The sequence below is a fragment of the Vespa mandarinia genome, chromosome 2, assembly GCF_050613455.1.
Source record: "Vespa mandarinia isolate Hongniang chromosome 2, ASM5061345v1, whole genome shotgun sequence".
Classification (NCBI taxonomy): domain Eukaryota; kingdom Metazoa; phylum Arthropoda; class Insecta; order Hymenoptera; family Vespidae; genus Vespa; species Vespa mandarinia.
Window position 1 is genome coordinate 7,430,098 of NC_140811.1, and position 26,403 is coordinate 7,456,500.

Sequence of the window (26,403 nt, forward strand, 5' to 3'; positions counted from 1 at the left end):
AGGGTCATGACGATATTTACAAGAATGATCTATAAAACAAGGAGACAATAATAAAATCAATATCATGCGAATATTCTTCATTTTCCAATCGATAAACACTAGAGCTAAAGTCATTTTGTTATAGACGATTCCCTTTCTCTTTATCCTCCCTCGTTCCCTTGCTGGCCATTCTAATGCTTAATGTCTAATTCTAAGGGTTGATGGATAAAGAGACAAAGATGAAATATTTTGAAGTATTCTACGTTGAAATTTTGTTAATAGAAATTTCGTACGAGAAGTTGCATGAGATAGCATGATGATCTATGATCGATTGAAAAACATAATTATTGATTGAAAAAGAATAAAAAAAAGAAAGAAATGAATTGCATATTGAGAAATGCATTTATTCGTTCGATTTTTCTATTTTATTATTATACAAAAGGTATCCTTTCATTTTTTTTTTATTATTATTATTATCGTATATTCAAAATCGATATTATTTATTAACATTTTTTACATTTGATCATGATCATGTGATACGCGCAACTATGTTACGAAAAAAAAAAAGAACACTCAGTGTATGCTTCATTAGGTCGATTATAAAACGTTACTCAGGATGTTACTCAGTAGAGTATCGGATACAGATGGAGTCTCTTCGACAGCTGTGCAGCACAGGTGTGTCGAACGACGAAGCTTAAATCCTAATCTCACGGCACTCAACGTTCCGTCGACAGATTCCAGTGACGTCGACAACGTAGAGGAACTGGTTGGTAGTCCGTGAATAATGTAACGTTCTCGCGTCTACGTCGTTTCAAGGATGAATAGAGGAAGACGACAAGAAAGCTCATCGTGTTACCGAAAGATCCATTTTGATTGTCTCGAATGCATTGATTATCCAATCAAAACTATAATAATGAGGCCATACCAACGAATTAATTCTGTCATTCGATCACCGCCGATCAATACACAGGATATGTCTTTCACAGATAATGATATAATAAATAACTTCAATGTATATCTTAACGGGGAAACTTTTTAATCACGGAAGAAAAAGAAAGATGCTTACGTTGTTTCCTACGTACAAAATAATCGATCAATTTTGTCATATTCATTAATGGGAGTCAAGCTCGTTATTAATTAACTCGACATCATACAAGTATTTCTCAAAGGGGGTTAGAAGGGAGAGGAAGGGGGAGAAAAAAATTAATCGCCTCGTTTTCCCTCGCCATTTCTTTCCCCCCTCCCCTACCCACTACCTCCTCCTCACTCTACCCGTACCTCTCAACTCTCCAACCCACCCAACGAAGTCATCTCGCAAAGACGTCTATCCACCTTGGCTAGAAATTAATGCCACTTCTAACTCCGTAGACGCGACTACTTGAAAACTTAGCCGCGTGTTGGGTGAGACCGAACTAGGGCCCGACCGCCGTCATCCATTCTCGGTCGACGTGCCGCCACCGGCACCATTGCCTCGTGGGAATCCAAAGAGGTGGAAGACGAAGAAGGAAGGAAGGAAGGAAGGAAGGAAGGAAGGAAGGAAGAAAGGATGATCGAGATCGGTGAAGGAGAAAACGTGAGGGACGAATCGAGGCTGGTGGAAAGGGTTTACCGACCCGGCCAGAGCGATTAGTAGGCGAGCTTCACCGAATCGTGTTGGCTTGCTCTTCTTCCTCTTCTATCTTTCTTCTTCCCATCCCTTTTAAGGAAGCCCCATCCTTAAACCAGATCTCGTCTCCCTTCGTGGTTTCGGTAGTACTGAGATGCCGCTTTCACGGTCTCTTTTCCACTCCCGATGGTATCAACCGATTCGTGGATAACTCGATAAAAGGAGTTTAGTTGCTTTAACTTTCCTCTTTCTGGGATGGGAGAAGGGGGTCGACTTAACCACCCAATTTCTTCCTTCATTCAGTTTGATGGATTTTATGAGAGAAATATAACTTTTCGCGAGACATGTTTCCTACGTATATTCTTTATTTCTCTCTCTCTCTCTCTCTCTCTCTCTCTCTCTCTCTCTCTCTCTCTCTTTCTCTTTTTCTTCTTCTTCTTTCATGATCATCATCGTCATCGTCGTTGTCGTGATGATTATCCTTTCTAATAAATGGACGAAACGTAGTTAGACTTCCTTCCCCCTTTACTGTCAGACTTTCCTTTGACTTTTGTCTTTTTCTAGTTTGATGGATTTTCGTGGAGAACGGTAATTTCTCTTGCGAGATCCAAACTGGGGTCGAACGAAAATTGACTGGATGAGAACGTGACCGTCGTCTTTCTTCTTCCAACGTCGACTTTTACCTCTTCTTTATTGTGCCGTCAATTCTTGACGGTGAGCTTAATCGCGATGAGGCACGTTCGACCAAGTGCCATCATTGACACTACCACCACCAGCTTCTCACAAGCACTACCACCACCAGCACCCCACCACTACCATCACTACTACTACTATTACTCTCCAAACACGAAGCCAGCAACTTTCCTTCGTTCGCTCTTCCAGGATAGGGTCAACGAGATTTTCTCGCTCCAATTAAGAAGACCGTGCCAGCTACGTACGAACTCTCTTTCGTTCTCCTCTACTATCCCTATTTCTCCTATCTCTTCTCTTTCCTTTATATCGAACGTTACTACGACCAACTAGTCGAGACACTGTTTAAGTTCCGTCAGAGATTAGAGTCCAGTCCGTTTTATGGTGGCTCGGTTCTCCTTTTACACTTCCATTACCCAATACGATGGATCATTCGTTCGGTGATCGAAAGGGCGAAAATGCCGATTAACCGCCTCGTAATTACCTCACAATAAAATTGCTTGATTTCAAATTGTGAAATCAAAAAAATAAAAAAAAAATAAAAAAAGATAAAACAATAGAGTTCAAACGAACCAATCTTCCCCCTTCAAACGATTCTCAAAAAAATTTTGTCATTTTTCAATTCAATTTAAAATTTTTTAATTCAACGTATTTCATATAATACAATAACTCTATTGTCCTCTGATAGAAAGATAAAACTAAAATGAGAGTATTACTTTGTAATTAAATAACAAAAAAAAATATATATATATATACAAGGATATAATAATTCATTCTACGAATGATTAATCGAACAACGGTCTTTCGGGATTGGATTTAGCATAAAACTCATAAAAAATATCATAAAGAATGACAGAAACGAAAGAAAAGAAAAGGCTATTTTATTGTGATGACGATGTTGATGGTAATGATGATGGTGATGGTGCGTACACCTTCGTAAGCGACGATACCACTTTTCATCTTCTACGAAGCAAAGACGACCCTCAAACCTTCTCGAAGTCGCCAGGGTTCTAGATTAAAGGGAGAATATATATCCGAGAAGGCGGATCACATTCCTCTTCTTACTCCCTCTCCCTCCCTACCTCCATCCTTCTTCTTTCCACCCCTAATGATCCCTTTGGCGGACTCTCGAATATCACACGGTCGGTAAAGAGGATTCGTGCTGAAAGACGCAGCAGCGGCAAGTCCGCGTGTCTATTTTCATGAAAAGGGAACCTTCACGCAAAGTCCATCCTGTTCTTCACACTTCCTTTTTCCCTCCCTCCCTCCCTCCCTCTCTTCGTTCCCCCCCTCCTTTTTGTCAATCGATCGCTTTATTAACGTTCTACTCCGTTCGATTGCACCCTTCCTTATTTTTTCTTTATTTTTAGTTTTATTTCTCTCTCTTTCTCTTTTTTCTCTTCTAATTCTCACGAAATACTTACCCTCTCTAGAATTTTTTTTTTTCTTTTCTTACTTCTCACCTCATCTTATTTTATACTCTCAATCCTCGAATCTCTTTAAATCGATTTTCTCTCTTTTGATAACGCGTGCACTCACACTCACACACACACACACACACCACTACCACAAATATATTGGGATCTCTTTCAGAAAATCATTACTATCGTTACTATCGTTTTTAAGTATTTTATCAGATTCTTTCGACAATAGTTTTTTGAGAGATAGTGAGTGCGAGATAGAAAAGAAGAAAGAAAGGAAAAAGCTGAAGGAGTAACGTCGTTTTCACAGAAATTCGAGAAGCCCTCGTTCGAAGATCAAGTCACACAGGATCTTGTAGCTTCCACCCATTTCGAATTCTTTATGGTCGACGTACGCCCACACGTCTATGTATAACTGTGTAGCTCGCGAGCATCTTAGGGACTAACAAACAAGAGCGGGGGTGGCACGGTTGGAGGCGGGCAAAAGAAAGAGAAGAAAATAAAAAGAGATCTCTCTTTCGATTCATTCTCGGAAGGTTTTCTTCTTTCGAACGATAATGTTCCCTCGTTTCATTCGGTCCGATTAAAGGTGGAAATGTCGGAACGGAAAAGTTCACTCGATTCTCATACCTTCTATAACGATCCCTTTGGCGGCTCCAATCGAACATCATCGCGAACACCAAACGATTCTTTTGCCCTTGGAAAAGGAAGTTCTCGTACTACCTTTACAATTTCACTACCTTCGTTCGTATCCACCATCATTTTCTATACTTTGTTATTCCTTATTTGATAAGAACAAAAGACAAAATGATAAAAAAATAAAATCGTCGAAATAATGTTTACCATATGAAACGATAAAAAATAAGAAGTTTCGTTCATATCGAATTATGCGAAATTTTTTCTCGTTTTTGTATATTTCTTTTTTTTATTTTTTTTATTTTCTTTTTTTTATTTTCTCATACCTTGCTTCGAACTTGTAATTTTTTCCGTCAACTTATATATAATATTTGATAATAAATCATAAATAAAACATAACAAGAAAAGAATAGTATAGATTTTTTTACCAAAAAATAATTTTATTTATTTAGAAAAGAAAAATATATATATGAACATTTTTTATCGAATTAAGTAGATATCAGTACGTATTATATTAAAAATTGAATATATGCGTTAGGATTACGAAGGGAGGTGGGAAATGTAATTAGAGAAAAAAGAATAAAATGATGATGATGATGATGATGACACGATGATGATGATGTTGATAAAAATAAAAAAGAAGATGAAGAAGAAAAGAAAGCACCTTCGTAAAGCGCTAAATCGCAAATTTGCTAGACGACATTTGAGAGACGCGGTTCATCCGTATCAGAATACCTCTCAAAAGGGATAGGACATAATACCGTTTGGACGCATGTTAATGTCCTGTTTCGCCGCGGTAATTATCCAACACGTCGAGAACAGATCGCATTTAAATTAATCGACGGTAACTCGGCCGTCGCTCGGTTAACCCCAACATCCATCGATCGACTCGGATTTCCACATCGAAAAGGATCCTTCTCGAATCGTATCCTGCGACCATTTCTCAATGTTCTTTTCGTCATCGTTGGGATCACTAAGCTACTCATTCTCTCTCTCTCTCTCTCTCTCTCTCTCTCTTTCTCTCTTACTCTTTTTCTGTTTATAATAGAAAAACCGGAAAAAGAAAGGAAGAAAAAAGTTAAAGACGAAACGTAGCGTACGATTTTTCATAAGATGATTCACGAATCAGCTATAGAGAAAAGTTCCCAACCCCTCTCTATGCTTGGTAAAGTGCAAGAGAGGGGTGTTGACCATTATTTAAATTTCGTCCTCGCTGATTCATCCTCGTAACGTCAATCTCTGTCCGGCCTTTGCTCTCCGTGCTAAAATTTATCCACTTGGAAACGACTAAAAGCTAAAAGAACAAAAACGAGAGGAAATAGATAGATAGATAGATAGATAAATAGAGAAAGAGAGGGGGGTGGGTTAGGGAGGAGGGAGGGAGGAAGTAAGAGAGAGATGAAAAAGAAATTTATTCTTGTCAATACTCTACTTGACAATCAGCTAGAAGAAGAAGCAAAGGAACATGTGCTTCACACTAAGATGGTACTTACATCGGAGAAGAAGAAAATGAAATGGAAATAGACAAAGAGAAAAAGAGAAAAACCCGCAGTGTGGTGTCATCCTTGGTAGAAAAGGGGATCTCGCGGTTTTAGCTTTAATCCCTCGTGAACAATGTTAACGGCTCCAATGTTCGTTGCACGCACACGTAATTCTCTTTGTGTCGTCTTTCTGCGATCTTATGTGCTACTGTCTCTCTCTCTCTCTCTCTCTCTCTCTCTCTCTCTCTCTCTCTCTCTCTCTTTCTCTCTTTCTCTTTCTCTCTCTCTCTCTCTCTCTCTCTCTCTCTCTCTCTTTCTCTCTTTCTCTTTCTCTCTCTCTCTCTCTCTCTCTCTCTCTCTCTCTCTCTTTCTCTCTCTCGGCTCTAGATTCAGTTTACTTTTCTCGTAGAGAATAACGCCGACGGTAACCTCACATGGATACGAGATTCATTTGTCTTTCTTCGTTTTCTATGAAGATTCGTAGGTGAAGAATAAGATAAAAGGAAAAAAGTGAAGTAAAGTTTTCGTGATCTATCGTGGAGAATCGTTGCTCCTTCAGATCTAACGAATCAAAGTTATATCAAGTCAGTCCAAAAGTTCGTGCGCATTAGTAGCATGTATACCATTTAAAAATGCGCACGAACTTTTGGACTGACCTGATATGTATCAGAAATTCTTATCATGAAACATCCTTTTGAAATCACTTTCCTTGTATATTTTCCTAGGATTAATTTAATTTATTATTAATGCATATGTTAGGCTTCTTTTTTTTTTTTTTTTTTTTTTTTTTTTTTTATAATTTGTCGATCTTACATTTTATACGTACAGAACATGCCAAAATTCTGTAGCTGCGCGAAGAGTTATTAATTTTTAGAAATCAATTTTTCTTTTTCGAGACTTATTAAATTTTCTATTAGACTTGTAGATTTAAAATCTGAATAAACAAAAACATAAAAAAATAAAAAAAAATAAATAAAATAGAATATTTGCCAAACAAGTTTCGAAAAAGAGTAATTGGTTTTTAATATTATTTAGGAACTTTTTCTCCAATAAATATATATATGTATATACGCGTGCGTAGATCTGTGTTTGTGTATATAAGTAGCATATTACTGCTGATATCAACTGAAACTCGATACAAGCACTCCGATGAAGTTTACATTTGGTGAAATCATTACGAATCATGTATTTGACAAATTCCCAATATATTTGACGTTATACGTTGTTTTCAAAGAATCAATTCGTCCGTGAAATTCGTACGCAAAGTTGATAATATTTTAAGACCCAAAGAGATTATTTAACGTTAAAGAAATGAAAATTTTATTAAAAGATATGCATCAACGGTCAAAAAGCCTACCCGTATCTCCTTCGCTTGTTTTTATAATATTTTTTTTATTTTTATTCAAGACCGGCAATATGTTTTCTATTTTTTATTTCTTCTTTTCTTTTTGTTCATTCAGCAGACCTTTAATTTTTCACGTTATTTTGTAAATAAGTTCAAAATACGTTACGAGGTTGAGTCAACGTTGTGCCATTGGCGTAACGCTTATCGTACAAATAAAGAATAACATTTTTTTCATAAAATTTTTTTCGAATTAATTCTTTGATGACGATATGAACCCTTTTGTTTTTCTTTCTTTCTTTTTTTATTTTTTATTTTTTTTATTTTTTTATTTATTTTATTTTTTTAATCATTCGATAAAGATAATCTCATTTCAGTTTTGCGGTCAAAAACGATTTATTATCATCAATACTCTTTGAAGTTTCAAACGTAAACAAAGACACTTTTGACTCTCGTTTATCCGTAATATTTATGTATGTATGTGCGTAATCTCAACATTCGTAATTACAGAATCTCAGAATCAATTTTACAAATTAATTCAATTCACCTACGTTTTCGAATGAAATTACCATAAGGTTTCCCTCGAATTACAAGAAAGAGAATTTTTTTCATTTGGTAATCCACTTTCTCCCTCGTGCTGTAAAGTGAAAAAAAAAGAGAGAAAAAAAAAAAGAAAAGGAAGAAGAGTGAGAAAAGGAGAAAGAACAAATACCGTACGTTCTAGTAGGAGAACGTGCGACGAGCTTTGAATTTCCGCCGATTAAAGTCCGACAGCAAGAGAGGAAAACGAGAGAAATAATACCAAAGAAAAGAAAAAACAAATAACAAAACAAAAAGAAAAGAAAAAGAAAGAAAGAAAAAAGGGAAGAAATGAAGAAAAGAAAAAAAAAGTAACGGTTGGAAAATAGAATGAAATCGAATTCTTTTCGCAAAAATCACTGGAGATGTGTAATACGTTCACAGACGATTAATACTATCGAATTGAGCAAATAATAGAAGGGTGAAAATATCGGACATAAAATGTAAACGAGAGTAGACGATACGAGAAAAAGTATTCGGTACGCAAATCGATGTTGTAAATAAATATAAAATTTATATTTATAAAAAAGAGAAAAAAGAAAGAAAAAAGAAAAATAAATAACTACCGACGAATAAACGAGCATTCATGCGTGTTTATTCTGCATGGATAAAAATTGATAAGCAAAAGACGAACTAGGAAGAGAGTGAGAGAAGGGGAGAGAGAGAGAGAGAGAGAGAGAGAGAGACAGAGAAAGAGAGAGATAGAAAGACAGAGATAGTGACGGATAAATGATGGAGAAGTAGTGAGTAGAAGGAAGGAAGAGAGAGAAAAAGAATCGGGATTCATGAAAGGGAAAACACGAAATGCGTTTACGCTCGTTTCGCGGAGCAACGAAATGTTCGGCGAGGCGCGACGAGATTCGTTCCGTTTCGAATATCAAAAACAATTCGAGGGCAGGGTGGCGAGAACGACGAAGAGGGGTTGGTGACGTGGAAGAAGAGAAGGGTTGAAGCGCATCGTCCTTTCTATATCAATCTTTCTTTCTCTGGATTTCGGCCGTTGTGGCTGCTACAGTTATTGCCGATGGTGTATCGTTGAGCGAGAGAATGAGAGAGAGAGAGAAGGAAAAGAGGGGGATGAGGAGAGGAGGCCGTTGAAAAGAGATAGCTAGACACAAGGGGAGGCTTTTTTAGGGAGTGTATATAACCATCGGCTTGAAGGGAGCTCGCGCGTCGCGTGGACGAAATGACAGGCGATATTAAAACACGTCCGGAATGTTGCTCTCCGAGTCGTTAAACACTCTTCCCTTTTCCTCTCCTACTTTTCCTCGCTTTCTCCCCCAACCTCCCCCTCCCCAACCTCTCCCCTCCCCAATCTCCCCCCGCCCACTCTTACCGTCTCGCTATATATTCTTTTCTCTATATCCACCAGACATCTACGTAGTCGTCATCGACTGTATACGTTTGTCGAAAACCACCCCCTTTCGTGTCGAAGTATCGTGCGATACGATACCCACTCTAGTCCCTGATGCAACCCTCTCTCGTTCAGGTAAATCCCTTCAAAGTGGAAGGGACGAAAATTACGAGCTTCGATATCTCGCAGTCGGATTCTCTTCGGATCGTATATACATATACATCTATGTATATATACGAGTAATAGATATCATAGTATAGTCGTGTATCGTGCAGCGAAAACAAGGACGCATAAATGCCTTTTGTGTCGAATGAAAATGGATTGGAAAGTTTGAAAATGGGTATTCGTGTTTTACATGTACATCATACTCGCGTATTGCTCTTTGATTTCTTTCCTCGTTTATATTATTTCAAGGACGAACACGCTCATCGATATGTATATATATATATATTTAATGTCGTTGAAAGCATTCGACGGATATATCAATAATTATTTTTGCGATAAAATATCTTCGTATTTTAGTGTGTTTCTTTAACTTCGTAGCAATCATTAAATCGTAATATTTAAAAAGGAAATAAAAGATAAGGACACACCTGTATATAATGCGATTACGCACGAGTAATGGCCAATAATAGAATAGTGATTTAAATCCTAATAGAGTTTACAACATGGACAGATTTCTCCGAAAGAGACTGCAAATTTTCGTCGCACGACCAAATACATAAACAACACGAATTTCTATGGATAACATAATGGATTCAACCGTATTCGAATTCGTTGAAGGATAGAAGAGAAAAAATACGATGAGCTCCTTTGATTTACCACAAAGCAAACGTCGTCGTAGTTTCTTGCTTTTGTATGTACACGTAGAGATCTATTCTCAACTTAATAGTTTTCTTCCCTGTGGTCGGTAGAAAAGAGATAGATAGAGAAAAAAAGAAAGAAAAAGAGAGAGAAAGAGAGAGAGTTGGAAGAGAGTTGAGGGGAGAAAAAGAGTACGCCAAGGGTGGACCAAACTTCAGCATCAATGCCGATCTTTTATGCGAAACGTTGCGACAGTCCTCGCGAAAGAATAAAAGCTTAGGTATTTTTCAGGGAGGGAAAAAAAAACCCCTCTTAAAGTACATTCTCTTTTCTTTCCTTCTCTCAAACTTTATTACGCACGATCGAACTTATCGAATTGGTTTTCATGCAATTGGACGATCACCGATTCTGATTTTCTCTCGACCGACAACAAAACTCGGATTTACCGAAACTCTCCCTTTCGCTTAGAGACCGAAGATACCGTCGCGAGAAAACAGATGAGAAAGGAATGAAGGGAATGAGAGGCAACGAAAAGAAAAAGAAAAAGAAAGGGAAAGAAAAAAGTACAAAGATACATCTGTCTTTCTTATATGTTCATTTCAAAGTAATATTGAAAAGATTACAAGAATACATTTACATAGATATAATTTTTTCGTTTATAAACGAAAGAAAATAATTAATTGTTATGTGTATAAATATAATGTTGTTAAATGATTTTATATTATATGGCTTTTTTGTTTTTTAAATGATTAATACAATGTATGCGAACGAAGATCATATTAAATATTTACATATGTACGTATTTATGAAATAATATTCAAATTGAAATCTAATAAATAATGTTTAGGTTACGAGCTATGTATGTTTTTATATTTGCCAATTAGGAAACCATTCACTTAAGTTTAACTTTCTTTAATAAAATTTATGAAGTAAATGAAACGAAACGATTTCTTTCAATCGTTGAAATTAGATACAAGAAACGTGTAGATATTGGGTTAGAGGAGAATGAAAATGTGTTAAAAGAGGAGGAAAGAACGAAGGATAATGAAAGCGAGGTAATAGATAACACTTACTGTCATTATCGGAAACGGAAAAGAAAAACGCCGAAAACAAGAACAGTGTTCTTTTTGGGTGTGAGGAAAATAAACAAGAAGATTTCGGAGGTCTTCGAACTCTTTCCTTTCTTATTTTCTTTTAGCTATACGATAAAAAGGGTTTCTTACGACTAGGAAAACCTTATCCGTTCGGGGTTTCTTTTTCGATTCTCTTTTCTTTTTTCTTTTTTTTTTTCTTCTCTTTTTTTTTGGAAACTTTTCCTCACATCTTCTTCCCTAATCCATAGAATAAGGAAAAGGGACAAGAGGACGATTAGAAGAATGCCTTACTCTAGCAAAACCAATTCCAAAATTATCCATAATAAATAAGTTACTCGAAATCCTTCGGTTGGTATTGTCATCCACGACAATGTTCGTTCAAAGATCCCTACGTGCTTACATATCGAGACCTATATATTTTATCGATAATATCGAACATTCAACAAGGAGGAGGATCGAATTACGTGCGTCAGAAAATCTTTCTCTTTTATGCTGATCCACGCACGATGTCCGATGTCCGATTGTCAGAAGGATAAGAGGGATAAAACTAGGCCTAGTCTTTTTCCTTGAATTTATTGATCGAACTTTTTTACCGGCACATCGGAGAATTCACGATAATCGTTAAATTATAATTTGTCTTATTAAAATATAATATCGTTGCGAGAATCTATGTAAATATTGTCGCGGATAATGATGATGATAATGATGATAATTTAAAAGAAAAAAAAAAAAAAAAAAAAAAAAAAAAAAAAAAAAAAAAAAAGAAAAGAAAGAAAAAAATTATTTACAGTTAACTATGTATTATTATTTATTATCTACACGAGTAATCATATCACGCACAAGGGTCAGATTCATATTCATAACTTAATTTTTCTACTTCGTTTATGTCTTTCAATATAAACGTCCCTCGTTCGTCGTCGTACTCACATGCATTACGTCGAGTATGTACAGCCTTTCTTTATTGGCCAGAGATGAGAAAGATAAGAGTCAGCCTCGAGACCACTTTAAACGCCACTTCGCTACGGATATTCTTTCCTGTTTTTCAAACATCATTTTTCTAAATTTATAACGCTCTACTAGACAAGACGCGGAACGTACTAAGGGGTTCTTTCTTCTTTTATATTTCTTTTTATTCTGTTTTTTTTTCTTTTCTTTTTTTTTTTTCTTTTGTTTATTTTCTTTCTTTTTCTTTTTTAACGATGGCGCACGTTGTTTTAATTGCCTGACGTGTAAAGAAAATATCATCTCCATTGTATTCGAAGGCAAATTAAGGAAATGACAATTTATATATATATATATATATATATAATTTTTTTTTGTTTTGTTTTGTTTTTATGATTATTTTTATCGTTCGAACTTTTGAAGACTATCATAACGGTTATAACGAAGGAACATAAATATCGATAATATCAACATTTCTGTTAATTAAGTTAGAGAGAGAGAGAGGAAAAAAGCAATACCATTGAAGTGTAACGATCATCAAGGGAAGAAAATTTAAATATGGGAAATGTATATTCTCATAAAAAATCTCAGGTAACGTTATCCACCGAGAACATATATTTAGAATTTCCTTGAGAACTCGTTAAGCTTTCTAGGTATAGAGATTCTTTGAAACGCTGCAAAAGTCGAAAGTAATGATCGTTCATTCTCGCGGTTAAACGACTCGTGCCGTAAAAATTTTCGCTCCGTATACTCCGTAATCGTTGTTTCTAATGCCTTCGTTCTCTTAACTCACATCAACATGCGTTACAAATACATTCACGTACATACACTAAAAACGAATAAAACAACTTCTCCTTTGATCGTATATAACTTTTTCAAATTAGATACGATACATCTACACATGAAAGAGAAATCTCTATTTCTATGCAATAAATGTCTGTTTTTATAGAGGGGGAAAAAAAACTGAACTCTATATTATTCATTGAAAAAAAGCAAAAAGAAAAAAACAAAAATAAATAAATAAATAAAAAAAAAAGAAAATGTATTTTCTCTCTAATTCTGCAATTTTTGCGATTTGTTGTCATTTGTCATTCATTATCGCATTATTACATTGTTCACGATAATGGTCAAAGAATCGTACGTGATTGTATTAAATCGACGTTTTCTTCGTTCGTTTGTACGCGGCACGCCACTTTGCCTTCGTTCGAAGGCCATTCATTGGGGAAACACGTGGTACAGATGCGAATTGCAGGGCGCCATACGAACCCTTGCACGGACATAAAGAGTCGGATTTCAAAAGGACACGAAGGGACAAAGAGGAAAGGGTATGAAAGGTACAAAGGATACACGCGTAGAGAGTGTATCGTTCGAAAAGAGGAAGGATAGAGCTCGTAACGATGACTCGTTGTGAAATAGATGTCTGGTCTTTTTGTTCATCGATAGTTACTTAATTTGTCTTTTCTCCTTTTCTTTTTTCTTTTTTTTTTCCTTTCGATCTTTTTGTATTTTTTTTTTTCTTTGTTTCTTTTTTTTTTCTTTTTTCTTTTTCCTTTTTCCTTTTTTTTCTGAAAGTCATTCGACTTTCCACGTAAATATTATTGAAGGTAATGCACCATAGATAAATCCAATGTGTTGAACTATTCAAAAAATAGGATAATATATATATCCAACATGTTACGGGTTCTCATCGAATTGCAAATAATATTCGAATTATATGTAAAATTCGAATGATCTAAAGATCAAAATATGTATATAGATTGCGATGAATGATAGAGTAAGAGGAAGCTTGTAAAATTTTGCATAGTATTATGCGAAGTGCAAATTGCCATGCTCGAACGTGTCCATTTCAAACCATACGATTGTTGCGTTACGATAAGCTCGGCAAATTCGTGTAAAAACAAATTCAAATCCTATCACATTTTTTAATTTAACTTTATACATATATATATATATATATATATATATGTATATATAACATATAATTAAGTGTGTGTGTGTATGTATCAGTACAATTAACGTAAATAAAATGATTACTATATATATATATATATATATATATATATATATATATATATATATATATATAAAAGAAAAAAAAATTTTTTGAATGTAACGAAAAGAAACGAATTTTTTTACATACACGATGTTGATCCGATAAAAAATAAAAAAAAAAAAATAATAAAAAAAACAAACTCTTCGTCTTGATAAATTTAGAAAAGCCTTATTAAAATTCATTCCGATGGCAAAATATAAAGCCGCGTTGTAGAATGCAACGATGAAAATTCAAAATGACTTAGAGACGAGGGAAATAACGTTGATTTCTCTTAACGATTCGTTGCCCGAACATATTCACGTAAACACTCGCCCTCGTTACGACGTAACGCGCGCGCGTAAATTTTCGAACAAACGCGTAATTAGAATACCCGCCGCGTCCCATAGCAGGGTGGCCTATCCGTTCCAACGGAAACCGAAAGGGTGGACAACGCGAGAGAATTGTTAAATCAACGAAACGATTTTCAATGCGTGCGTGACCCATGCCAGTGTTCCCTTCGCGTATGCGTCTCTCTCTGTCTCTCTCTCTCTCTATACCCTCTTTCTCACCATTCTCACCATTGTTATAACAATTGGTAAAATAATTTATGCCAACTTATGCCCATCTTCTTTTATATCTTTTATATATCGTCAACGAGTGTCTAAGTGTCATCCAATGAATTTCGATATACTTTTTTTTTTTTTTTATATTCGTTCAATTCACAAATAAGTACCATTTTATTGTAATTAAATTTATCATATTTATTTCTACTTAATATAACATATATATATATATATATATATATATATAATATGTGTATATATTTATAAATATATATTGTATAAATTAAGTAAATAAACTTTTTCAAAAAATTGTTCTCACAAAACTGAGAAAGTAATGATACGAAACATTTCGATCTTTTGATTAAAATTGTCGTTTATCTCGACTTAAATTAAATTTAAAAGAAAAAGAAATAAAAAGATAAAAATAGGTAGCTTTAATCTTTCTCTCTCTTTCTCTCTCTCTCTCTCTCTCTCTCTCTCTCTCTCTCTCTCTCTCTCTCATCGATCCTAAGCTTGAACCTTCCAACGTTGGCAAGCATAACGACCCAGATTAACCGGCTCTTACGAAACTCTCATCTATCATATCATCGCATAAATAATTCTCAGGCATATACGCGTTCATTGAACGCATTTACGTTGAACTCATCTACACAGCCGATAATATGGCCGTCAACGTGAGAAGCGAACGGGGGTAGCGCTATCACGTGTTATTAACTTTACTCGGGGACGATTAATTTGTCGTGGAAAAGTTTGAAAATCGCGGTCACGCTCTCGTGGCCATCCAGGAAACTCAAATCGCTTTATTTTACACAAGGATCTTCACGTAGAACCATAGAGGAGAGAATGGAAGAGGAACCGACAAGAGAGAGAGAAGGTGTAGACGAAAGGATAAAGAAAAGTTTTCTCGGCTGGAGAGTTGCGGTTATATATTAGGTACTCGTTCGCCTATATAAAGAGATTATATACGCTTGAATAATATAATATAACGTGTTCAAAATTTAGATATCGAGATATCGATTCCATGAAAATAACAAAAGACGCAGGGAGTAAAAGAAAATATTAAAGAGAAAAAGAGAAATAGAGGAGAGAGAGAGAGAGAGAGAGAGAGACAGAAAAAAGAGAGAAAGAGTTTATATAATACAACATAACTTTTTATATAATATAATGTATTCACGAAGTACGAAAAGACGATTAGATATTGAAAAGATCATACCACAAGATATCGATTTAAAAAACGAAACAAAAATCTCTCTCTCTCTTTCTCTCTCTCTCTCTCTCTCTCTCTCTCTCTCTCTCTCTCTCTTTCTGTTTCTATACGTCCTTCTCTTTGTTGTTCACTCGAGCTTCATTAATAACGCCATGCTAATTAATCGAAGCGTTCTCGAATCAAGATGACAGTGAAAGCCGGCGCGTGCATGAGAGGAAAGTAAACAAAGCGTCCGAGAGGAACACGAAAGTTGGTTGGTGATGAAACGAAATTACGCGTACGGTAAGAAGGTAACAGGGAAACAAACGATTACAACGATCTGCCATTTTGATATTGTTAACATCCATTTATGTACCTACAAATACAAATGCAAGTGATATGAAAGCATATTCCTCGTCTTTATTATTAATGAATTTAAAAGATCGTTTATGCCATTCGCCATTTCGTTGTTTATGCTTTTCATAAATATATGAAATTATAAAAGTATGACTCATAAATAGATATGTTTGTATAATTATAAATGAATTTATAAGGTTTAAACGAAAAAACAAACAATAAAACAAAAATATTATCGATCGATTTGTAATTAATATAGTTATGCTCTTATAATTTACGAATTATATCTTAATCTTAATTCAATATCGACTATAGTTATTGTTTGAATTAGATGGGTTAATTTAACTTTAGTCATTTTGTTACGCTATGAACTAATTCATTCTCAAGTTTTTCTTTCTCGTTTTGTCACTCATCGTCGATTGAATAAGTACAGAGAGTCAAGTAGAAGACCTTGAGTTCGTTCCCAATACATAAACAAACCGTCTCGATAGTATCGTTAGCCCATCCATGTGCACTATTAAGAGAATCCTCGAACTCGTATCGATCGTTGGTGACATCGTACGAACGACGTTCGCTTGCATTTTATCGAAATACTTCACATTTGTATATATTTTTATTTTCAATTAATTTTGATGTCATTATATTAACCGATAATGTTTTCTCGGATTTCGTTTCTTTCTTTTTCCTTTTTTTGTTTCTTTTTTTTTGTTTTGTTTTTGTTTTCCTTTTTCATTTTTTTTCCTCCTCTTATTTTTTGTTAAACTCATTCGAGATCCTTTACGATATGATTTTTATTATACCATAAAAATTTACGCAAATTTTCTCTCTCTCTCTCTCTCTCTCTCTCTCTCAATCTCTTAGCGATATGTCATATGCCGTAGTTAACGATATAGAGGAGAAAAATAAATAGGAAATAAAAGAGGAATGAAATAAAGGAATCGTTATCGTCGTAGTTAATATATCGGGACAAGAAGTTAAAAACCTCTAGTTGGTGACACATAAAAAATAGTTATTGATCTATGTGAATTATGAAATCCATTTTCTCGATCATTTTATGCGAAAACGAAGTAATCGATGAAAATATTATTACCCTCTTACTATCTTTCTTCTCTTGCATATTATATTTCGAGTTTTTTCAATATTTTCTCTCTCTCTCTCTCTCTCTCTATCTATCTATCTATCTATCTATCTATCTATCTATCTATCTATCTATCTATCTATTTATCTATCTATATATATATATGTCTGTCTTCCTGTCTGCCTCTCTCTATTTTTATCTCTATTTCTTTCTCTTTTTTTCTTTCAATTGGGAACCCGATGAACGAACGAGTCTAGATCAATTCGAATTCGGTAATATCGCAAGACGAAATGACCTTCTTCGCGAGGAGATCAACATGAAACTTTTTTCTGACTCTTTATTGCCACTCAAAACTTTTAGAACCGATCGTTCATCGACCGATCATTTGATCATCCCAATCAGATCGTTTCTTCGTTCAAATTGACTTTCCTTGAACTTATATCGAGTTATAAATAAATATCGTTTGTCATTTTCAAGCGTTTCAAAAATTAATCTCATCTTATTTCGCTTAAAACAAATAGATAACCTGCTCGAATCCATCTTGAGAGATTAATAAAATCTCTATAATCAAACACAAAATTCTATCTAACTATTTAAATATAAAATTGAAATAACATTTTTTTCTAACTCTGCTATAATGATAAACACATTTTAAGATTAATATATTGAAAAATAAAAATATAAAATACTTTACTGTTAGTAAATATACATAACAATTCTCCTAATGTGTAATGTTATAATTGAAAAAAAAAAATGTATATCAGAAAGAAATAGTCAATGTTTTTATATTCAAGAGTCTGATTCGAGTCTGAAGAAAAAAGTAAACTACATATATATATGTATGATTTTTTGATTTACTAGCAAAGTGATACAGTTTCCAGTCAATGATTTCAACATCTTAATTCTTAAGAAATACTTGATTCCCGTTTCCTCGTTCGTTCGTTCGTTCGAACGGTTTACGGATCGTTATTGCATACGTTGAACGAAGCAAAGCTGGCAGAGTTTTCCAAGAGGATCCCATTAATTGGATCGGATATCTGGTTACCGGTTGCCACTGCTCTGCTCTGCTTCCATCCACCTTTCAAACCAGTCGGCGTATCGATGTCCGTCCCCTTAGTGAGCTTTTCACGTAGACTTAAGCGCGCTCGCGCAGTAGAAGAGAGAGAGATAGATAGATAGATAAATAGATAGATAGATAGATAGATAGAGAGAGAGAGAGAGAGAGAGAGAGAGAGAGAGAGAGAGAGAATAAACTACTCACTTCCTCCGATCCTCCAATTCTTAAAGCCGATGATATTCGAGCGGAGATCGTGGCCGAGTATCGAACGAAGCCAAGACCTAGATGTAGTAATTATTATTAAAAGGATTATTAAAAAATAATCAGATCTAAACTTTTTTATCTTCCATTTTTTTTTGTTTTTACTTTTCTTTTTTCATTCTTTCCACAAGTTATTAAAGGAAGTTCATTGGTTTCAGTAATCAATCCTAACACGCTCTCTCTCTCTCTCTCTCTCTCTCTCTCTCTCTCTCTCTCTCTCTCTCACTCAGTCGTTTCTCTCTCACTTCACTCTTTTGCTCTCTTTGCTCATTCTTCGAATGCAGAGAAAATAATGATAAAACGGAGCAGAAAAAAAAGAAGAGACAGTTAACAATTGTTTTTCTTAATGGATAATTATTTCGAACGTTCCTATTTACGAGAAAATTTGAAAATCAATTTATCGGTTTGAGCAATAAATAATGTCGAAATTTTCGACATAAAAAATATTAGCTGAATAAAAAATACTTATTATTTATTCAGATATAAAATACTGAAAAGAGTTTTATATCTAAATAAACAAATTAGTCTCTATAATATTGTGTGTATTAATGTTATATTTTTTATTGAATTATTAAACATTTCAATAAAAAAAAAAAGAAAAAAAATACTACATATATATATTATTTACTTAGATATATGATATTAAACATTTTTTTTTAATAGGAAATATTAGTGTTTTATTTAATATAAATTATTTAAATATAAATTAATAAAAATTTCAATATTGCTTATCGGCCAATCCAATTGTTTGAATTGTTCGTTTTATATAAATTTATTATTTTATAATAACAATTTAAATTGCGTTAACGATTATTAATAACGCAGAATCTAAGAACATTTTTTGTGTATAAATATTGTTGTAAAAGATGTAAAAATGATTTAATAGAATTTTCGAAAGTATTCTAATATTTTTTTTTTTTTTTTTTTGTAGAAATATTCAATTGCAAATTTAAAAATAATAAAAGAATTAAAATCTTTATCAATTCTTTTTTTTATTGTTAATTTTTAAGATAAAATGAGATCAGATAAAGAGAACTTCGATACATAAAGATTGGAAGAATACACAAACGTAAGCGGAGTGCAATTTTTTGTTTTCCTTTCTTTTTTCCACTATAATCATCGTCATCAAAACAATAACATCATTTCAGGTTTCATTCTCTATAGCTTTTACAGTGGATTTTCGGCGATCTTCAGCTATGAGAATACACCAGGACGCATACGATAGAGCTTCCTTCATTTTCAGGAAATATCACCATTGATTTAACTCTATGATTTCTTTAAATGATTCACGGTCCTTTTCTTCCATTTTTTCTCTCTTGCAAATGATAATGTACAAGGAATAGAAATGAATTACTTAAGAATTTATAAAAGATAAGTGAAAGCAGTACTGAGATCTGTTTACTATTCTCACGTTCCTTCTTTCCCCCCCCCCCTCCCTTTTTATACCTAAATTACGAAAGAAATTTGTTAATTGAAAACTATTAAAAAATATTTTTATAACAATATTGATATGTATTCAAATGCATTTCACTTGAAAAACAAGAAGGAAAATATTGTTGTTAGAGATATTTTCATAAATTCAATATACTTGTTCAAATAAATACGTTCAAACGTTTAAATAAGAAAAGATATTTACGTATCCTTTATCTAACAGTTCGTTACGGTAACATCAGCTTTCATTCTCATTCCCGTCGTTCCGTGTTGCATTAGGTAAATGCACGGATATCTCGCGGGAGTTAAACGCAAACTCGAGTATATATATATTTCCGTTGCATAGAATAATACTAAAGAAAATACAACGGGAACTTCCATTATTCCTAGTCGATTTCGTCGTATCGCTGTTAATTTTTCTCGAAATGATTTTTTGTTCTATTCCCGATAATTTTTTTTCTTTTTTTTTTCTTTTTTTTTTTTTTTTTTACTCCATCATATTCCCTTCGAATTCTTTTCAGATAGGTTTGTTTCATGGCAAACTCATCGTAGCAGACTCATCGAAATTCTTATGTACAATTCACTCATATAAAATCGAAAGATAAATATTTTTTTCCTTCCTGGCATCGTTCCATTCTACTTTTTTTCGTTCGCACCCCTCTACGAGAACGATATTCCGAATGAAGAAACCTCCTTTTCTACGCTATTTCGACTTTTCTCTCTCTTTCTCTCTCTCTCTCTTTCCATATATGTACATATATATATATACATATATATATATATATCTTTCTAGCTTTGCTTAGAAACCAACGCTAAAGGCGATATATCATTTCTGAGTAGCTTTATTTTCCAAATTTCTCCGTGAGTGGAAGAAAAAACATGGTAAGCAAGAGAAAGAAGAGGAGGAGAAAAAAGTAGAGGAGAAGAAAGAGGAGGAGAAAGAGAAAGATAGGGAGAATGAGAAGAAGAGTGGGAGGTATAGGCATATAATAGAAAGGAAGAGATTCTCTTACTGGGCGGTAGTCTCTCGGCTGAATCCATTAGCCGACGCCATTAATATCTCCGTAATGATGAGCGATGAGCTTTCGCTAGGGTCCAAAGAGAAAATGAGACGAAAAGAGAAAGAGGGGAAAGCGAGAGAGACAGAGACATACAGACAGACATACAGACAGTTAGATAGACAGTGAGAAAGAGAGAGAGAGAGGAGGAAGGGAAAAAGGGAAAAAGGGAAATGTGCTGTTTTCATCGAAGTGAGACGAGGAGAATAGAAGGAAAAGAGATGAAGAGAGAGAGACAGAGAGTTTTCCTTGAAGAAGGAAAAAGAGGAAAAAGAAAGTCATTCGCGAAGAAGTGCGTAGTGTGCGTGTGAACTCCTCCTTGATAAATGTTGCTTTTCTTGGGCCGACGCCAAACGACAAGTAACACAATATATTCTATCTCGCGGCATATTCTCACCCTATCTTCTTCCGCTTCCTTCTCTCTCTCTCTCTTTCTCTCTCTCTCTCTCCCTCTCTCTCTTTCTCTCTCTTTCTCCCTCTCCACAAGCATGCCTTTATCGTGATAGTAAAAGGACGTAGTTGCTGGCGCGTGGATAGTTCTATCCTTGTTATTCCAATAGCAGAGCACTCGGCTTTTATCACCTTTTCCCGAGGCAGGTAAACGCCTGCCTCGTATATAGTGCCAACCAAGACCATCGATCGATGAGCTTCGAAGAATCGACGAGACAAGGAATAGGAGAGAGAGAGGGATAGGACGGAGGCTGTTCCTTACTTCCTTGCTTGGTTACCTACCTTGCCGTATACATAGGTATAGTAGTGGATTATACTCTTCGAGAAGGAAGTCTCTCCTTCCTGCAAATTCTCTTTCCCCCATTGGATGAAAATCACTTTCCCTTTTTGTAGGCGCGACACGTAACACGAGCCACCCAGAGCACTATCCATTGATATCAACCCTCCTCGCTTTGCAACCAACCACTACCGTTACTGTACTTCGCTTGCTGTTCTTCCTTCTAGGGCACCGTTCCGTCGTCGTTCTTTCTAAGCTCCTTGTGTTCGATCGGTCTGCATACAATGTACTTTTACGTATGTACGTATGTATTCGTTTTCAATAGATTCACATATATTATCGTAATATCGTTCGTAGTATCGTTTGATCGAACGATCGAGGATGATATACTGTTGTTAGAAGATAGACGAAAATAAGTTTCAATTGAGGCTTCAAAAGTAACAAACGTGTTATCACGATACCCGCCAAGATTCAATGTTATTGGTTACGCTTTAACCCTGGAAATTCTCGGAAGTTAAACCAATACGTTATCGCGTCCGGTGAGAATGGGGGAGAAGGGACCGATATAATTTTCTTATGTCAGTTTAATCGAGGAAAATGAATTTTTGTCTACGATATTGATTTCTTTCTTTTCCGAAATCGTTATACATAAATGAAAAATGGCGAATGTATGTATTTACGAAGATATAACGTAAATGTATCATCGCTCGACTAATTGCTCTTTTTTTTTTCTTTCTTTCCTTTTTTTTCGAAAAGAATATATCATGTATATATATATATATATATATATATATATATATATATATATATCCGTCATCTATCCATATATATTGTATTTATTTGTCAAAATCGTTTTCTTCGATCTACTCATCGTATCCTTTAATAGAAACTTTTAGTTTTATTTTGTTATATCAATGAAGTTTGTATTAATTGCTTGGGATGTCCGTCTTCTCGAGATCGCTATTTCCAAACGCGTTTGTTCTCTCTCTCTTCTGTCTCTCTCTCTCTCTCTCTCTCTCTCTCTCTCTCTCTCTCTCTCTCTCTCTCTCTCTCTCTCTCTCTCTATCTATCTATCTCTCCCTATCCCTTTCTCTTTCATTTCTTTTAACGAGTATCTGGAAAACGCGTAGCATTGAGTTCGTAATTTCGTTTAACAATCGTACTGACAAAGGATCCTCGCTTCTAGATAGGGATGCTAATTTTCTTTTTCCTTTTTTTTATTTCTTTTTTTTTTTTTTTTTTTTTTTTTTTTTTTTTGTTGAATGCGTTGATGGCTGGCTCGACCTTAATCATTTCCACGTGAGTTTGTATTTGAAACCAATTTATGATACAAGTTTACTTCGTTTACTTTTTCATATAACGTCCGGCGTATCGCTAATTATTCTCTCGAGATCGAATCCAGTCGCTTTGTCTATGTCGACGGGAAAAGCGTTGAAAGGATAGATTTTATTTAACATTAAATTAACGTAAGTACGTAGAAAAGTATGATTTTCCAAAAATTTTTGATTATATTTTTAATGATTTTCATAATTCTTTTTTATATAATTTTTAAAGATTTTAATTTTAAATACGAATGAGATATTTGTTTTTTTCTTTCACGCATATTCGAGTTCAAAAAGAGAAAAGAAAAAAGGAAAAAAAGTCGTCAAAAGTCAACGTATTAAAAAAAGAAAAATATTTATATATCGTAAAAGGGTCAATGAGATCAAAAAGAGAGATCAAAGATTTACAAAATATCATATTAAATCATTTTTATACTCGGAAAGGTAATCGTTAATTTTTAATATCATTGAGTTTTCTGTAATAAAGTCAACGAATAGTTTTTCTTCATGATATTCACGACGTACATTCAGGTCTTCGACTTTTTCGCGGGAAATTATCAACACCGTATTCCAGAGCACGAAAGACCGCCGGGAATACGTTTAAGAGAGAAAAATTAAAAAACTTTTTATTTAACTTTTTCATCGTGGTGCTTTCCCTTTGTGTCGCACGTCCGAGTTGTAATGTAAAAATCTTACTACGTGAAAGCTTAAATAAATTAAGTAATTAGCAGGCGGTAATTAATATTAAGGAAAGCGGAGATCCACCTTCTCCTGTCCTCCTACTTTGCTTTCGTCCTTGCATCTCTCTTTACTTTTGCTTTCCCTTTTACTCGTTCTTACTAATTTTCTTTTTTCTTATTTTCTACTTTTTCTTTTTTCTTTCCTTTTCTTTTTTTTCTTCTTTCCTTTTCTTTTCTCTTTTTTCCTTTTTTACTTCTTTTCTTTTAATTTTATTTCTTTTACTTAGTTACACAAAGAGCTTAATTAACTCCATGTTCAACAGTATTAAATGAACTCATATGAACTTTGTCAGAAAATTGATATATAATAAAATAATGTAATGAATTCCAATGATCGTTTCTTACGACTAATTATATATAATCAATACTTTTTTTCTTTTCAGATGATCGACGCATCTTATCACACGAATCCGTCGCTACAAAGCACTGCCCTGATTATTACGTGTGCGGTGGTCCTTCTTCTGATGGCAGCTATCGTCTCTGTTGTTTTTTGGAAGTGAGTACAACTTAATGTTTATATTAAAATTAATTATAAAATCATTTTTACACGGGTAAATCGGGGCTTTACGATATCCAAAAAAAAAAAAAAAAAATACGATTAGCAAAAGAAAAGTTATTTTGATAGTTTTTAGTCCTTCTACTAAAATCCGAATCAAACGTATTAAACTCGAGATAACTGGATCCACGAGTACACGGGAAAAGTATTATCTCGTTATAAAACTTCACCGTAACCTTTCCCCGGTGAAGTTAATTCATGTAAATGATATTCCATTGGAATTTTAATCGATAATTAACCTTTGACCTTTTTAATCAATGATTTGAGGGATTATTTCGCTGCTCATTTCGAATAATTAGTAAATACTAAGGTCAATTATTATTCTACTATGTATACTTAAATCGATCGAGATAAAGACAAAGATAGAGAGATAAAGAGAAAGAGAAAGAGAAAGAGAGAGAGAGAGAGAGAGAGAGAGAGAGAGAGAGAGAGAGAGAGGATAAGAGGCAATCAGGAGAAAATTTGATATTTAAAGTAGCACTAGAAACACTCGCGTGGATTACTGGCTATCAACTCTCGATACTCGAGAAACCAAAGTACACTTTATATTCGTAGTACCATGAGAGAAATTTTGGAACAATCATTGAGCGGTCATTCTACCATTAAGAAGAATATTTCCGAAATGAAAAGGCCGGATACGATAGAACGGAAAGGATGGGAAGGATAAAAGAATAAGGATAAGAGAAAAGATCCATAATCTCATAGAGACAGGAGAGAACGTTGCTTGGAATGATATTGGACGTATGTTCGAAAACAGGAGTACGTGGTGGATATCGGATCGTACATAAAATTGGTAGAGGTCATCGTTGGAGCTCAGGGTTCTCTTGGCAATAAAATCTAAGTTTCATTCCGGTCGGACATCGTAAGGTGTTCCCGGTCTCGAGGTCGTTCGGCTTGTAACCATATTTCAAGTGTTCGAGAGACCATCGACGAGGAGGGTCTCATTGTGTCCCCAAAGTAGTGGTGAGAGAAGACGAAGGAAGTGAAATGGAATAGAAGGATAGATTGGCTGTTGTAGAAAGCCGAGGATAGAACGTACGTCATCGGCACTCGAATTCGATCCAAAAAAATTCACCCTCCATCCTTGTTCGGTAATGACTTTCAAGATTTAACGCTTCCACTTTCGAACCGAATTCTTTCCTTTTCTTAAATCATTATATTACATCTAGACGTTAAATGGTAAGTTCTATGTATATATGTATGATAAAAGACGCACAGAGAGAAAGAGAGAGAGGAGAGAGAGAGAGAGAGAGAGAGAGAAAGGGAATTAGTTTTTGTCCAAAAACAATCTGATTAACTCCGTAACGGTATAGTAATTTATCTTCATTAGGTAGTATGAAATAATCGGGTTTACGATCTCAAGAAAGTTAAAGCAAACTATTGCGTCAAATTTAGTAAAGTCTCCGTTAAGTTTAGCTGGATCTTAATCTCCGCTTCCCTCGTTCACCTACGATATGGTAACTCGTTTAACCCATTTTAACTCGATACTACGATATGAGTGGGAGGGATGGGTGGAGGGAGACGGTCACGCGATCATGTGTTCGTCGCAAGAACACACTTACTTTATATCGTTCTAACGATAAAACAAGAAGTCGGTTAAACGGACGTTATTTACACATAAACGATCGACGATCTCTCGTAATTCGTGCCGAACAAGAAACATAAACGCTTAAGTATATTTCAACTTTTCTATGATCAACAATTTCGATCGTACGTGCGAAAGAGAAAGCTGGATTATGTATGGATCATAGGAAAGGAAAGAAAAGAAAATAATTTTCCTTTCGGTTACAATTTTTTTTTCTCTCATCCATTCTTTTTTGTCTCTTTCATTCTCAAATAAAAATACAGAAAACTTTTCATCTTTACGTAATCGAGCTCTTTTAAGATGATTCATGATATGATATTTTTTTTTTCCTTTTTAAAGGACTATGAGTTCAAAAATAAGATGCATCATCGACATTCTAGTGGGTGTTAAATTAACGAAATATAAATCGTTCTATTAGATGAGAGAAGGGATGGAAAAGAGTGCGTTTTAGTGCTGTCGCGGATAAGACGGCAACTTTATTCTGATAATCTGCAAACGAGATGATGTTCTTGAAGCATCGCT

At 34.6% G+C, this 26,403-nt stretch overlaps 1 protein-coding gene across 5 annotated transcripts in view; it reads left to right on the plus strand.

Moving 5' to 3' along the window:
* Nucleotides 1-26,403, plus strand: part of pxb (putative Hedgehog signaling attenuator pxb) — a 406,415-nt gene that overhangs the window by 332,189 nt on the left and 47,823 nt on the right. For all 5 annotated transcript variants that reach the window (XM_085654848.1, XM_085654847.1, XM_035861241.2 and 2 more), the window contains one exon: nt 24,124-24,236. In XM_085654848.1, the coding sequence (XP_085510974.1) occupies nt 24,124-24,236 (113 nt within the window). The remainder of the gene's footprint in view (nt 1-24,123; nt 24,237-26,403) is intronic.